Below are 16921 nucleotides of genomic sequence, written 5' to 3'. Positions count from 1 at the left end.
TCCATGCACCGGGAGCCTGATGTGGGATTCGATCCCGGGTCTCCAGGATCGCGCCCTGGGCCAAAGGCAGGCGCCAAACCGCTGCGCCACCCAGGGATCCCAGTCCCACTTTATACTCATAGAAACAAAGTATTTCTTCAATCATTTGCATCCAGGGACTCTTCTAACTGTAAATGAATGACAAGAATAAGTGAGCTACTCCTTAACTATTTGGGGCTTTTTAACCATTACTGTTACAGGTAATTGTTTTCATATTCTTGCCAAAAATTCCTTTTCTTTTTATAATTTTTTTTATAATTTATATTCTAGATATCTTAGTACATGCCTTAGATTCTTGCTTTAGATTCTTTTTGCAGAGAAGCAGTTATAGGTCATAGGGAAAAAATACATATGGTGTTATTTACAAAAAGATGATGCTAAAAAATGCTGAAGGATTTTATTTCACATTCTTATTAATTTTAATCACATATAACAGTTATAATTGAGGTAGCAATGCTATGAAAATGTAACTTTTTCTCTAAAACTGTATGTCAGTGAACACAATGATTGCTTTTTCAGTTATTCATGTTAGATATTGAGGTGGATTATTCAATATAGTATTTTATAATTGTTTCTGTTGGTATAGAAAGTGACCGAGACTGAAGATGATAGTGATAGTGACAGTGATGATGATGAGGATGATGTTCATGTCACTATAGGAGACATTAAAACAGGAGCACCACAGTATGGGTAAGTTGGTTTGTTTTTTTTTTTTGTTTGTTTGTTTTTAAGATTTATATATTAGAGAGAGGGAGAACACGCACCCAGAAGGGGAGGCAGAGGGAGAGAGTCTCAAGCAGACTCCCCTCTGATGAGCGCTGTGTGGGGCTCAGTCTCATGACCCTAAGATCTTAACCTGAGCCAAAACCAAGAGTTGGACACTCAACCGAGTGAGCCACCCACGCACCTCATGGGTAAGTTATTTTTAAGTAATGATTATGTGCGTAAATCAAAGGTAGTGTGCTTTTATCAAACCAGTGGTGGTGGATTCCATTGTTTTTACTTTTTTCCATTTTACCATGATATGAAAGAACTTTTGTTAAAATCTCACCATGAGTTTTTAGAAGAGTAGATCTTAAAAATTCTCATCACAAGAAAAAATATAGAACTGTGTTGGTGATGGATGTTAGCGAATTGTAATCATTTTCATTTTATACATCTATTAAATCATTATACTGTATACCTAAAGTTACAGTGTTGTATAATACACTTTTATCTCATGATAAAAAAAGGGGTTTCACCATGAAAATATCTTAAAGGGAAAGTTATTTTATAGGTAAAGAACGTGGAAGCAGCTGTTTTTGATTTCTGAAATTAAGGTGTTTTTATAAATGAATTGATTACTGTAATTTCTTTTGTTAGAAATCCTTAAATTACAGATTTCATCTATATTGTTCTTCCCTTGTATTATCCAAAACTGAGTTTACATTTTAATTTTTGTCCAATAAAAACAGTATCAAAGATTTTTTTTTGCTCTTCATAGTATATTTTTGAAATTGTTAGTTATCCGTAGGCTTTTTAAGACATTATATCATCTCAAGTTTTATAGTCTGTAAAACTGGATCCAGTGAGTTGACTGTCATTAGCTTACTGAGCACATAAAGAATCCTGCAGGAAGGTTAGAAGGGAATATACTTAAGTACAGAATGTGATTTTGTTATGGTGGTACTTAGAAGTACTTTTTCTGTGTTTTATCAGATTGGATATATAATGTGGTACTTGCACATTGGAAACAAACTTTTCATTAACTGCTCTATAATTCATTATGCAGCCTTATCTGGACTCAATATATACATAAATATTTTTGACTATTTCTATAGTAGAACCATTTTTTTTCCAAAGTTATTTTAGGAGCTTAATGGTAACTCAGTTATTGTCATGGTCAATTTCACATTACAATAAGGACACCCTGTGTAATTTTAAAACTGGGGATCAGGGTTTAGGAGAGACTTAATCATGTTACGGGTAGACAACTCTGAGTGTTCTCATTTCTACTTAAAGATTAGTTTTGGGCTTACATATAATGCTAGTAGACCTTTATGCTAATAGGCCTTTGCCATCTGCATTATGCAAAAGGAACACTATAATCATTGTGTGTTTAGTAAATACTATTATATAAAATTATTTGTGTTTACAACTGTAGAACAGTTAAAGCAAATGGTGGGTTTTTAAAATTAATTTGACCAAATTTTTGTAGGAATTGCGTTCAAATATTAAATGTACATAGACTCCCGTAGTACTTTCTCTGAGTTTTATTTCTTACAGCAGTTTCTAGTTTCATGAAATGTGGTTAGTTTGTTCATGTTTATCACCTTTAGACTCTAAATTCCTTGAGTAGAAACCATAGTTTATGAATTTCCCTTTTCCTCACATTGCCTTACATGTAGTAAATATTCAGTAAATGTGTATTAACTAAATAGACTGAATGTTAAGAACTCAGTTGTCTTTCAGTGTTTTTTCCTCAGTATTTCAATACAAAAAATTTCATATTATCCAAAGTTGAAAGAAGTGTGTGAACACCCATTTACCCATCATCTAGATTATACAATTTACATTTTGCTAGGTTTGCTAAATGTATATCATACAAACGTGTAAATGTATCTCTGTCCATGCTTCTACCCTTCAATTGGTCTACTTTTTGTTTTTTCTATATTTCAAAATAACTTTTATAGATCTTTCTAAAGACTATAGAGGTTATTTAACGTTGATATTTCAAGATATATCTCTTGAAAACTGAAAGAGCCTATAAGAAAATAAAATTTGATGAATATTTTGTGCACAGAATTTTCAGAAGCAAATTATATTCAAGGAACAATACTAAATGGGTTTGTTGTAAGCTCTTAGTACAAAATAGCATTTTTTTTAGGTAGCATACTTTTGTTACAAAGTTCATTTCATCTAAAATGTAATGAAGAAAAGCAAAGTTTAGATTAGGAATAATTTAGCTTGTAAAGAGAAGTGGTTTCTTACCTTTGAGATTCATCCATTCATTCAGTAAACACTTAAAATAATTGTCTGGTACTGCATTAATTGATGAAAATATGAAAAATAATAAAATGTCCTTATTTACTAGAATCCGTGAGGAAGACAGACATGTGCAAATATTTTCAGTACAGTCTAAGTGCTAGAATAGAAATGTACAAAGTGAATTAAAAACTTTTGAGAGGAGGGTTGCTAAAAGCCTATATGTGTTGAGAAGATCCTACAGGAGATAATATGAATTTGTGTGAACAATTCTTGAGACAGAAGAAAGAGGACTGATGACTTATCAGAGGCCACTACTAAGATGTGGAAGCAGGCCTTAAAGGAGCTGCATGGCTGGAGAATACAATAGATGGCGAAAAGTGGTTGAGACCTCTTTTGAGGGAGTACATACCTTTAAAAGTTTTTAAGCAAGTAAGATTATTTGAAAAGATAACTAGCAGCAGTAGTTGAAATAGACTAAATAGAAAATTAGTTACTATATTTGGATTGTTCACATGAGGTGATAATCCAGACTAAGCTAGTGGTAGCAGTATAGGGATAGATGGAAAAAGATGCATTTGACTGTGTCATGAGTAGAAATAACATGGATAGCAATATGGTTGTGGATGCAGAGTGAGTTAAAGGACTCAGTGACCTAGACGTTTCTAGAGCAGTTAATGGGTGATGACATGTATGGGTGATGTAGAAACAGTAGGTTAAAGTACATTTTTTTGGATGTATTATTTTGAAGTTCCTTTAGATACCCAAGTATGTAGGCTATAGCATCTAGAGAATCTTGAGACCTCATAGGAGTCTAATGGAAGGTATCAGATTAGCTTAAGTGCAATTTTGCAAACAGCTAAGCTTCTCTACAATGAATAGAAAGCCTTAGTGGTTTTTTTTTTTAAGTGATTTTTGTTTGTTTTAGATATTATTTATTTATTAGAGACAGCAAGCGATCAAGGCGGGAGAGGCAGAGGAAGAAGGAGGGAGAGAGTGTTAGAGAATCCTAAGCAGACTGCACTGAGCATGGAGCCTGTTGTGGGGCTTGATCTCATGATCCTGAGATCTGACCTGAGCCAAAATCAAGAGTCGGACACTTAACTAACTGAGCAACCCAGGTGCCCTGAAAAATGGTGTTTTAAAGGCCAAACGTGGAGGGAAATATAATTAGGTAGGAGCAAAGAAGTTCATTTATTGAACTTATGGCTAAACCTTTTATAAATACCATGTTTTATCCTTGAGCAATTCTGTAAGAGGACCTTTAGAGACTACTTGATTTTTGCACATTTGACTTTTAAACAGCTAGAACTTTTGTACATTATATGTAGATAACCCAAAAGCACTAACCCAAAAGTGCTTTTGCTGTGCTGAATTTAGATTATTGAAATGTAAGCCTCATGGGGCAGGAGCCATATCCATTCAGTTCCTCATTCTCCTTCATAAGCCTAGAACTATATATCTGATGCATTGTTGGTGTTTAAGCATCTACTAATGAATGAATATCATTGAAATGATTAAAACATTTCAAGATTAGGGATCCCTGGGTGGCGCAGCGGTTTGGCGCCTGCCTTTGGCCCAGGGCGCGATCCTGGAGACCCGGGATCGAATCCCACGTCGGGCTCCCGGTGCATGGAGCCTGTTTCTCCCTCTGCCTGTGTCTCTGCCTTTCTCTCTCTCTCTCTGTGACTATCATAAATAAAAATAGAAAAAAAAATTAAAAAAAAACAAAAAAACCAAAAAACATTTCAAGATTATATGATAGTACTACCTGACATTAACAGTTTAATTGGGGCTATTTAATAGTTTCTGGATTTATAACAGTGGTGCTTTATACAGCTATTTGGATATTTTATTACATTTATTTCTCAATTTATCATTTTTAAAAGCAGAACACAAAAATGATAGTGCTGATAAATTTAGTACATTGGAGATAAAAATGGAAATTATTAGGTAGATCAGAAACAGTGAATCTTCATAAATCCAGTTGCCTCAGAGTAAAGAAGCAAATTCAATAACCAAACGTAATGTGAGAAACATATCCTTGAAAACATTGAGGTCTTATTAATTACTTAAGTCTATTTTGGTTAGTATATTTGATTTTTCTCCTCATCTAAAAGAATGGATTTATGGAAAAGTAGAGAACCATCTGTAAACTCATATTACAGAACATTTATACAAATTCCATGAGGTTTTAAGTGACTTAGTCAAGGTTAGACAACTAATAATTGACAAAACTTGTATTTGAACCTGGGTCTGACTCCAGATTCTGTATTTTTTAATCCTCTGTCGTGTAGATTATATAACGTTAAAGTACAGCTCAGTATCTTTTTCAACTATATACATTCAAGTAACCACTACCCAGATCAAGATAATGGGACATTACTAGCATTCTAGATATTTCCGTCTTATTTCCTTAGTCATTGATAATCACTGATTATCACAGAACACTGTTCTGCTTTCACCCTAGATTTATTTTTAAATTTAATATAAATGAATTTATTTGTGGATAAAAGTACTCCATGGGTATTTAAAAGAGGATTTATCAACAGTATCAAATGCAGAAAGGACTATAAAGAGGTCGCTGGAGTTGGGTACAAGGTGGAGAAATTTCCTTCTTGCAGGATTACTGCATGTTGAATAACTAGGAGGTGAGGAAATGAGGGCATGGTGTATAGACCAAATGTCTTAGCCAAAATTTCTTGTGAAGTTTGTTGCAACCAGGTGGACTTAGTGGCAGGTAGGTTTTTCAGATAGAAAATAAGTTAGACATTAAAAAAATTTTTTTTTCTTTTAAAATTAAGACATTTCCTAAAATTTATGAGTCATTGTTAATATATGTAATTACTATGTGGGTGTATGATTTATTCGTATACATTGCATATATTCCTGTTTTGTTTAATTTCTTAGGATAATTTTTATTTTGTTTTTAGGAGTTATGGTACAGCACCTGTAAATCTTAACATCAAAACAGGGGGACGAGTTTATGGAACTACAGGTAAAACTTGTATTTGTAGCTATATCAATAGGAAAATAAGGTGTGTGTGTATATATATATGTATATATATATATATACATATATATATACTATTTATTCACTATTTATGAATAGGTCATAAATAGGTTGAACTATTACAGTTCAATTGAAAAGAGCAGTTTTTGACCATACATCATGGAGATGGACAATCTTTTTCTGTAAAGAGCTACAGAATATTTTAGGCTGTGTAAGTCACAGGGTTCCTGTCATATTGTTGATTTTCTTGTTTGTTTTACAACCCTTTAGAAAGGTAAAGATTTTTCTTAGCTTATAGGCTGTACAAAAATGTGTTTTAAAACATGGATGTTAGCAACTTCCTATTGATATAGGAATTCCTTATCAGTAACAAGTCACTTATCTCTTAATCCAGAGATATTTTACATAAACTACTCCACAAAGTTTGACTTCACCTTTTATTTATGGTAAATATTACTCTAATGCTTTGTTTGGAACCTTTGCCATATTTAGTGCTGTTGGTAGTAAAAAATGTCAGTGGTTTCTGTTTACCTGTGGTATCTCTTAGCTTTTTGCTTATAATTACCTTCATTTTGTAATTTTATAAAATAGGAACAAAAGTCAAAGGGGTGGACCTTGATGCACCTGGAAGCATTAATGGAGTTCCACTCTTGGAGGTAGATTTGGATTCTTTTGAAGATAAACCATGGCGTAAACCTGGTAAGATTATTGTGGATTGTATCAAAAGATTTTTTGTAAAAAAAATTAGAAAATTATTTAAAATTATTATTATTTAAAATTATATAAAATTATTAAAATTAGAAAAGTATTTTTTTTTAGCAACCATTTAGAGTATTATTTTTTTAATGTCATTTTTGTTTTCTTAAGCACATGAGGAATAAGAATGGCCCATATTATTAAATCTTACTGAATTAGAACAAAGTAGACTTGCATGTTATTTTATTATAATGTCATTTGTAAAGGAAATACCTTTTCCCCCACTATGTTCATTTGTTTCCTAAATTCCACATGAGCCAAATCATTATAGTGTTTATCTTTCTCTGACTGACTTATTTTGCTTAGCATATACTTTCTGGCTTAAAGGGAGTACTTTAAATCAAAATATTTTTATGCTCCCATTGCTTTATGGTGGTAACTGGGAGAATTGGGAAAATTAGAAGGGGTGCTAAAACTTGATAGAACACTAAATTTGTATTTTTATAGTTATATTTTATATGCTGCATAAAAACAGGATCAAAGTATTTGTACACTAATACTGTGCTTTATCTTTAGGTGCTGATCTTTCTGATTATTTTAACTATGGGTTTAATGAGGACACCTGGAAAGCTTACTGTGAAAAACAAAAGAGGATACGGATGGGACTTGAAGTTATACCAGTTACCTCTACTACAAATAAAATTACGGTAATTAGTAAATATTACAGAATACCCTAGCCTTTCCTAGAGTCCCAAATTTACTCCCCAGATAAATCACTTTTTCCCCATTAAGGTGGTTAAATGCTATAAGATAGTTTAAAATTTTCTTTTTCTTTACCATGTTTTTTTTTTTTTTCCCTTCCTTCCCTTTCAGTTTCATATTAATATTGTCTGATGTTCTTAGTTTCAAGTCACAGACTAGCCACAGCTAGTTTGTCTTTATATGGCCTATCAATTAAAAATTATGTGGTATCTTAATGGGGAATATGTTATTTAACTTAGGCCGAAGACTGTACTATGGAAGTTACACCAGGTGCAGAGATCCAAGATGGCAGATTCAATCTTTTTAAGGTGAATTTTAGTAAATTATCCTTGGTTGCTCTCATTTTTTGTTCTTGAGTCTGCTCCCATACCACTACTCAAGGGATGAGATTAAAGTGGAAATAGCTACCTTTTTTCCAAACCTTCAGCTTCCTGGTGACTTACAAATTTGCTGATTGTTGTTGTATCTCCACTTTTGCAAGCATGTGAATTTATAGCCTATTATACTAACAAATGCGAAGTAAAACTATTCTTGCTATATGTTGTGATTTTATTTTGAATTATAGTATGTGTTTGTTTGTAAGACATAAAAGTTCACACCATAAGGCTAAGCTCTCATTTTAGATGATGCTATAATATTTTATCAGAATTGGAGAGTTTTCCTAATTTTTATTTAAAGAAGTGATAGAGAAGATGGCATACTGCTTATCTGTATGACACTAAAATCATTGGTATAATGTGTCTTATAGTTTAAGATGTCTCAAAAAACTTAGGCATTTTTGAGAGTCTCAAAGACTCAACAGAATAAGATAAAGCCATTGATTTTTAAAATTTGTAACTTTAAATCATTAGGTTTAGGTGGGACTTGCAGGTTGATATTCCTTCCCACTTGGGTATAAAGTCTGACTTCTGGCTTCTCCATTCCATATCACAGACCCAGTCCAAAGATTAATGTCATATTTTCATATCTCTACAATATACAGCAACCCACAAACTTTTCTCGAAACCTGATTGTATACTCTTTTCTTTTACCTTATTAATTCTTAGTTCTTAATTCTTGTATTGAACGACACTGGAATGAAGACTGGGAATGGCTTTTAGATTGGGTTATATACTCAGGGAACTTCTGTGGACAGGAACTTTTCTGTGATCCTTTTGGGACTACAGCCCTGTCCACCACAATACTGCCTTATGCAATACATGTGCTATATCCGCAGATGTAGCCGCTCTGCTGGACACAGTTCTGTGTAGAGAATTTAATTTAAATTTACATCCTACTTTGGGTAAGTATTTGGTTCTTGTTCTGCTGTCAATCTTTTGAAAGTGTGTGATGATGTCTATTCTATTTTAAATGGCTTTCAGGTTCTTTTTGGTGCTGTCTTATTTAAGGAATGAATATATTGTTACGCTTGATTACAATGAATAGAAAAGTTGTCTTGATGATGAAATACTTCGTTTGCAGTGGTCCTTTTGTTTTTTTTCTAACAGAAATGAAAACAAGATGTCTTTGAAAACTGCCAGGTTCTATATTTTTTGTCTTTTTGCAGTAAACTTCTGAAACTAAAGAATTAAAAGAATTCCTAGGAGCTGGTCTCGAAAGTGGACGCTGTGAATGAGTTTTTTTTATATACATACAATCTACCAAAAGTATTTTGAAGTTTGTTTTGGTTATATGAGAGGAGATCATTGTTCCATTCTGATTTATTTGGTTCTGAATTAATGAGGATTTGAATTTAATGGGTGTAGTCTAATGTTTTTTCTTGCCTTGATAATGTGCATTAAATATTATTCATTTGTTAGAAATACTGATTTGGAAATAGGGTGTGTATTTTATTAATTTTAAAAAATATTTGAGGGAGCATATCCTAGTCAGGGGGCAGGACAGAGAGGGAGAATCTCAAGCAGACTCCCTGTTGAGCAGGGAGCCTGGCTAGAGGGGGTGGGGGTGGCTCAGCCTCATTATCTCTGAGAACATGACCTGAGCCAAAATCACAAGTTGGAAACTTAACTGACTGAGCCACCCAGGTGCGCCTACGGTGTGTATTTTAATAATGTGTGTGGCTCATCCTTTTTATGTATATTGTGATCTGTAAGATACATTTTATTGATGTTGCTCAAAATCTGCAACTGCTGGTTGTATGGGAGTGTTTGGCATTTTCAGGATACAGTTTGACATTAAATTTCAGACAAGTTTCTGTCACCTTAAATAAATATCCTTGTTCAAATTTCTATGTCGGACTGTATAGTGCTTTGAAAAAGTCTGAGTTGCCTTTTACTATCTATCCTGCAACTCTGGAAAATACAAAAAAATGTCATAAGAATATAATGGGTAACCCAAATATGCAGAGATAAATTTATGTCTTAGGTATTACTAGGTACCAAAATGCTTACTTTAGACTAAATGCTATAGGAATTGGAGATATGAGTTGATGAGAAACTACCCTAGGATTAGAAATGGCATTGAAAAAAAATGGAAAAAAAAAATGGCATTGAGTACAATATATAGCTACGTTTTATTTCTGTATTTTTTATAAAATCTGAAGATGCAGTATTAGAGAAGCATATGTCATTTTAATCAAAACCTTGTGAGTGGAGAACAGAAGGAAAAATATTATAGATTAGGAAATGGCTTGGGCAAAGAAAGAAACTCAGCTTAATTTAGTAGATAGTGGATGAGAGTATTATTTAAGAAATTAGCCTTATTAGGTAAGTTCTTTTTGGAAAAGAATAGGAGAGAGATGGCTTTGTAGGGTGTGGTTTCATTCTAGAAAGCCTAGAAACAAGGACAAATTGGAGGAGTTATTGCCTATTTGTGAGCAAGAAAGTGCCTTATAACTAACATAAATTCTGGAAGTACAAGTAATATAAGTAACAATTCTGGCAGCAATATAAGGTGTGGTCAGAAAAAGAAAGTTTAAGCTCTTACCTACTAATCCACTGTTTGAATTAGTTAATTAGGGTTGGTTGGTGAGACAGATAGAAGAAAAAGGACTTCTCCAATTTTTTTTATTATGTCTGAGCACCTCTAATGTGCACAGCATTGTGCTTGATACTCTAGTAAGATAAGGTCTCTGTATTCAAGGAGCTCATGATCTGAGTAATGTATATATATGAACAATATAGTGTGAGAAATGTGTTAGTGCTATTATCAAAGTATAGTAGGGAGTTCACACCATGGGTTACCCTATGGTGCAGAATCTAGAAGGATTCAAACATGGTAACTGTAAGATGCGTGAGTTTTCATTAGTAGAAGAGGGGAAGTATAAAACATTTAAGACAGAGCAATATGAGCAAAACCTGATAGCATGAAAGGAGAGTTGGGGTGGATGAGAGAGATTCTAGGAGAGAAGCCTGGAAATGGTAGACATCGGGCTGTGATCTTAAACTAGCCTGCAGACATTTGTGTAGGCCATAGGAAGCCATTGGAAAGTTTTTGAGTAATAGAATAGCATGAGCAAATCTGGTTTTTAGAAGAAGAACGGGCAAGTGTTCTTGAGAAGGGTAGGGTATAAGGAGAAAATGAAGTCACAGACCAGATACGAAGCTGTTGGAGTACTGTAGAGATGAAATGAGTGAAGAACCCATCTTAAACTAGTGAATATAGAAAAAGGGAACAGATTTGAGAATCACAATTTTTCTTTTCACGTCTATTTTTTTTTCTCGTCTACTTTTTAAAATCTTTAATCAACTGAGAGACAAACAACCTACCAGCCTCTTTAAAACAATTTTTAAAACTTTTTAAGTAAATTTTCAAATATACTAATCAGTAAATGAATAGTACAAATGCATTCCTATGTATTTATTACAGTGCCTCAATGATTATCAACATTTTGACATTCTTACCATTCTTTTATATACTTCAATATATATAAGGTTTTTGTTTTATTTTTCTGGTTTTTGTTCCTTTTTTTGAAACGAAAGGAGATGAAGTTTAATAAGTATAAAAATAAAATCACTTGGGTGCAAAAACAATTGTGTAATTTGGAGTGAGGAGCAAGGAAAGGGTGACTAGTGGGAATGAGTAGCATGTATGTGTCAGGAAAAATTGATCACAGCCTTCTCTGAAAATATTTTTATGCCTGTATGTGCACGCACACACACACACAGATGATTTTATTTTCCTCGGTGGATAAGTATAAGCTGTGTCACCCTGTTTTGATATTTCCCAACTATGTGTCCTGGTCTGTTATGATCTGTTGTACCATGCGTTCATTTGTACCCTCTAAATATGGGCACATATATCCTTTATTTATGGGATATTTTCTTCTCTATTATGTTTTTACTTTTTCTATGCTTTCTAATGCCTTCTGGACCTCCCATTCAAATATTGGACCTGTTATGCTAGTGCTTTAATTTTCTTTTCTCTCATTTTCTCCCTCTTTGTCTTCTATTATCTGGGAGATTTCTTTAGCCTTATAACTCTTATTCATTTTTTCCTTTCTGTGGTTATAATGTTAATATCCAAGATCTATCAGAAGATATTTATGTTAATGATAGGTTGTTTGTTTCATTTAGGTTTTATTTTTCTACAGTGTGTTTGTTGTTTTTGGCTTCTGACTTTCATCAAATGTTTGTTGATCCTTGGACATTCACTCATAAGCGAATGGGCCTCTAAAGTGATTGGAAACTGAATATAAATAAAATTTACTGTAGTCTTTACTATAGAGCTAAGTTCTTTTAACTGTCTCACATGTCAGTATCATTTGGGTTATTTTGTTTTTTCTTTTTGTGGCGATGTGGTTTTTCAGGAAATTGATTTCAGTGGCCTGCCTAGAGGGTTTATACTTGGCTGGTTCAGATGTTCTGGGAACTTGAGTTGTCAATTTCTGAACCTTTTTGGGTCCTGCAGTGGAAATCATAATAATATTTTTGGTTTTTTGTTGCTAACTTAGGATTCAGGTTTCCTTAGTCTGCTCAGTTACTATTTTTTAATCTGCTTTCAAAGTCCCAAATTTTATTGCTTTGTCAGTCATTTTGTTCTTGTGGATTGAAACAAAATTATGATAATTTATGTGCTTTGCTATTTTTCCCTTTTTTACTTTAGTATTATGTGACAAATATTTCCTAGGTTATTAAGGTTTTTTGATAAATAACATTTTAAATAGTGCATTATTTGGATGTACTACACTTAACAAATTTCCTTTTAGATATTATTTTGTTTGTAAGGTTAATCTTTTATAACCTATGAAGAGCAGTTGAAAGAAATTTCACAAATTAAGTTTTGGTACACTAGTAGTATGATTTGAAATATTTAGCTTCTCAAGTTTACAGATTTCATTCAACTTTTGTTTGGATATGTAAGACCTACTGACATGACTTTGTTTTTAAAAAATCTGTCATATCTTAATAGTAATTTCTCAAAATACTAGATCATGTTTAAAAAAAAATAGTCTCATTCTGGTTAGATAAGTTTTGACTCTGTGTAATCCTGAGTGCAACATCTGAAAGCAAACACATGGATGCAAGTTAATGAGAGTTGCTAAAATGGCAAAGATGTTCAGAATTAAGAGTATTTTACAAAGAAATTAAGGAAAAAAGAAAACTTAAGTGAGGAAACAGAAGCAATTTTTATGTTTAAAAATGTACTGTCTTCCTGATGCCTTTTCTTTTTCTCCTTGTTGTAAATAATCTTTCATCCGTGTGCTCTTCTCTCTCTTCCCCTCCCCCTCTTCTGCTTCTCTTTTTCTCTCTTCTTCCTTCCCCCTTCCCAGTTTGTAATTGAGTGTTGACTATACCAGGAAGCATCTCAGGCTTGAGCATTATTGACCTAGACTTTGTAATCTTAGAGTTTTTCTGAATTAATGGGGGAAGTAGTCATTAATTAGATAATTGGGCCAAAAATTATATAGTTATAAATTCCAAGTCCTATGAAAGACTTTGTAGTGACATTTAGGCTGAGTCCCAAAGTCAGTCAAATAAAAAATAAATATTGAGTGCTTACTGCGTGCCAGGCACTATTTTTAGGTTGGGATACAGATTTGAATAAAACCTAAATACAGTATAAATCCTTGTAGGCCATGATAAATTTAGGTTTTATTCTGTTTGCATTGGGAAGCTATTGGAGAATTTTGAGCAGAGGAGAGACATGAGTTGATTTACACTTTTAATAAGATTGCTTGGCTGTATATGGAGGATGGATTTTACAGAGGTAAGACTAAAGCAGAGAGAACATTTAGCAGAACAGTCGATAAGTGGTGGTAGATTTAACCTGGATTTTAGGCGTAGACATAATCAGTGGTTGAATTTGGTATGTATCATAAAGGTAAAGGTGACAGAGGATGGTCCTATCTGTTGGATAATTGCTAGGATTTCTTTTTTTTTTCCTGAGTAACTCAGTAGATGATAGTGCTATTTACTTACGGAGAAGACTTGGATAGTATCAGATTGGGGGATAAGTGGGAAATCAGTAGCTTTGTACTGATCACGGCAGGTTTGAGTTGCCTATTAGATAATTGGATATAAATTACTGAAGGGGAACAATTGAGACCATACTCTTAACTCTCAATATTCCTGATATTTGCAGGAAGAATTTTGCATTTCTTTTTTCTGTGTTCTCATAGCATCTTTTAGCCCACAGATACTTTTTTTCATAGCATTTATTGTATTGGTCTGATCGTTCATGTATCTGTCTTGTCCCATGGTCTAAGATTTTGCTGTATTTTTCTCTCTAGTCTCAACCTCTGGTAACAGATTTTTAGATAATAAATAATAGATATTTAATGTTTGATGGGTGAACCGTGTTTATTTCCCATCATCACATTCTGTCGGTTTACCTTTCAAGTGTCTTATCAGATCTGTTTCTTATTATCTATCCTCATTTTCTTGGTACTGATCCTCTGTCATCCCTCACTAGGATCTGGGTCTTTTAAATGGATTTTTTTAAAAAAGTGGAACTCTAAAATGTCAGTGTTAAACCCTAATTATATAAAGACAGCTATTAGGGGTTGGGTTCAGCAGTACTAATAAGAGATCTCACTTTAATGCCTCAGATACATTCTTTTTCTCATACAATGATTATATGAGAGCTAGATGGTTTCTGGAATTGGTGGTTTGAGTGTATCAGAGTCAAGGTGTCTGAAGTTTTCTTGGCTTTTGCCTCATGGGGAAAAAGAATGATGCTGAATTTAGATTTTAAGTAGGACATAGAATATGGTGTGATGTTTTTTAAGTGTAGGGCAACTTTGTTTGAATTTAATAAATTAATGATGATTTAAGATAGGGAGTATAAAAGGAGAGGAGCATAAAGAAGAATTTCACCAGTTTGTAGGAGTATGACTGGACCATACTCAAAAGATCTGCTGGGAGCAGAAAAGATGGCTAAATCTGGGAGAAATTATGGAGTAAGTAGATAACTGGTTTGAAAATGAATATAAAGAGGGAAAAAAGTTATTAAGGAGACAGATGACTACCTTCCAGCTGCTAGGGGTATTAAACTGGCAGGATGGTGGTACAATTGGTTGATGAGGGGGAAACAAATGGTTTGGAAGTGCAACAAGGGGTTATTAATACTTATGTTGGAGCAGATCACAGTCTGAATTGAAAATGGCCAGAATGGCTAAAATGGCCACTGGTGGTTTTTTTTCAGAATGGTAGTAAACATAGAAGGGGAAAATTCTTCAAAGCCTTTCTTGAACTCTGAAACATGGAGTCATAACCAAGTATTTTGGACTTATTTGTGGCATTTAAGGGAGTTTATGAAAGGACTTATTGCTTATTAGAGTGCTAAGTGACATTAGTGTGAACTTTTTAATAGTTGGGAACATTTTGATCCCCTAATCCATCCTTGGTGCCTTTACTTAATGCTATTCTAAAATAGGATAATTTTATTAAATATTCAGCAACAAAACATACTTCATATTTAATTTGAAATCACATGTTACAAATTTGAATACCTTTCATGTATTTTGAGTGTTCTATTAAATAAGCTAATAACCCTTTTTTTTAAGGTACAGCAGGGAAGAACTGGAAATTCAGAGAAGGAAGCAGCGCTTCCATCTACAAAAGCGGAGTTTACTTCTCCTCCTTCTTTGTTCAAGACTGGACTCCCACCAAGCAGGTTAGTTAGACAATTATAACTCCATTTATTGAAGGCATTGGTATCCTCATCTTGTATTAGGGCTATAAAGTATAAAAGTGCTGAATGTTCTGCCAAAAAACTGGAACATTCTATGTTGTTTTAGTACAAAATGAATTCCCTGAAAAATTCTTCTGGGTGCCTTCCATTTAAAAAAAAGTAATCTAGGTAAGCAATAAATGAAGCATGGTATATAGTTACATGTATATTAAAAAGATAGTCTTACACATAGGAGAGATGGCGGTAACAGTGGTCTTGCTGTTTTCTGTGCTCATTATTGTTCATAAATAAAGAATTATTGGGACTTTCTAAGTCTAGATCTATTGGCCTAAATGTGTTTTACTAATTTTAGTCAAAGAGATTGTAAAAATTTCAGCCTGGGCAGTCTTTCTGATTAAAACCATTTTCTTTTCTTTCTTCGGTTTGTTTTGATAATACCTAACTTTGAATTTCACAAGATGACAATTGTAAGAGGCAGATGTGCTGGCAAATGGTTAGCCTGTTGCCAGGAAAATGGTAAAGGGTAAGCTAAAATAGGGAAATATGATCTTAGTTTAATTTGAGTTAGATAAAGGTGACTTAAGTCAGTTATTTCTTTGGGCTTGAAACAAGTGAGTAACACAACTGTTAACTAGTTCTCAGTCATATCATTTACCTTTTGTGGTACTTAAGTTTACTTTACAGTTTTCTGGTTTTGTTATTCTGTAATTTTGAATTGCTATAAGAGATTATATTTCATAATATGCAAATGCAGGAAGAGATGGTATGGGAACATGTGGTTTAGCCCTAAGATAAAGGTTCTTGAAACTTTCAGCCAAAATTAAATGTCACAAAGCCATCTTGGATTTTGACTGTCTCTTCTCCTCCTAACAATTACTAGTCATGGACATATCCAAATTTTATTTAAACTAAATGAAATCTCATCAAATGTTTGGCTAAGAAGTTATGATAGCTGAGGAGTACCAATCCTTTTAATATGTAGTCTTTTTTTTTTCCATATTTTAAAAGAGGTTACTTTTATTCATTTAGTTTATTGTGTTCTGCAGTATAGAATGATGTGACGATCTTTGACTCTGGTGCCAGACTTCTAGGGTTTGAATTCTGCCTCTGTTACTTACTAGCTCTGTGTCCTTGAGCATATCCCCTAATCTTATTCTTTCATTTTCTGATCTGTAAAATGTAGTAATAATTAATAATAATAACCTATCTCTGGCAGAGTAGTTATGTATATTAAATGATTCAATTTATGTGATGTTTTTAGAACAGTGGTATGCACATAGATAATACTCTATAGATGTTTGCTAATTAAACTATTTAAAAATCAGTAGCAGGTTTTCTGTTATTTTGCCTGCCCCCTCCTTATTAAAAACAAAA

At 33.3% G+C, this 16921-nt stretch overlaps 1 protein-coding gene across 17 annotated transcripts in view; it reads left to right on the top strand.

Annotated features, from left to right (window-relative positions):
• Nucleotides 1-16921, top strand: part of FIP1L1 (factor interacting with PAPOLA and CPSF1) — a 75647-nt gene that overhangs the window by 9025 nt on the left and 49701 nt on the right. For 9 of the 17 annotated variants that reach the window (XM_026016518.2, XM_026016516.2, XM_026016519.2 and 6 more), the window contains 6 exons: nucleotides 626-729; nucleotides 5937-6001; nucleotides 6608-6715; nucleotides 7289-7419; nucleotides 7714-7782; nucleotides 15420-15529. In XM_026016518.2, the coding sequence (XP_025872303.1) occupies nucleotides 626-729; nucleotides 5937-6001; nucleotides 6608-6715; nucleotides 7289-7419; nucleotides 7714-7782; nucleotides 15420-15529 (587 nt within the window). The remainder of the gene's footprint in view (nucleotides 1-625; nucleotides 730-5936; nucleotides 6002-6607; nucleotides 6716-7288; nucleotides 7420-7713; nucleotides 7783-15419; nucleotides 15530-16921) is intronic. The other 8 variants (XM_072748993.1, XM_026016520.2, XM_026016523.2 and 5 more) reach the window with 1 other exon arrangement.

Source organism: Vulpes vulpes, chromosome 2 (genome assembly GCF_048418805.1).
Source record: "Vulpes vulpes isolate BD-2025 chromosome 2, VulVul3, whole genome shotgun sequence".
NCBI classification, from domain to species: domain Eukaryota; kingdom Metazoa; phylum Chordata; class Mammalia; order Carnivora; family Canidae; genus Vulpes; species Vulpes vulpes.
The sequence above is the reverse complement of the archived record's forward strand: the minus strand, read 5'-3'. Positions and strand labels throughout refer to the sequence as shown.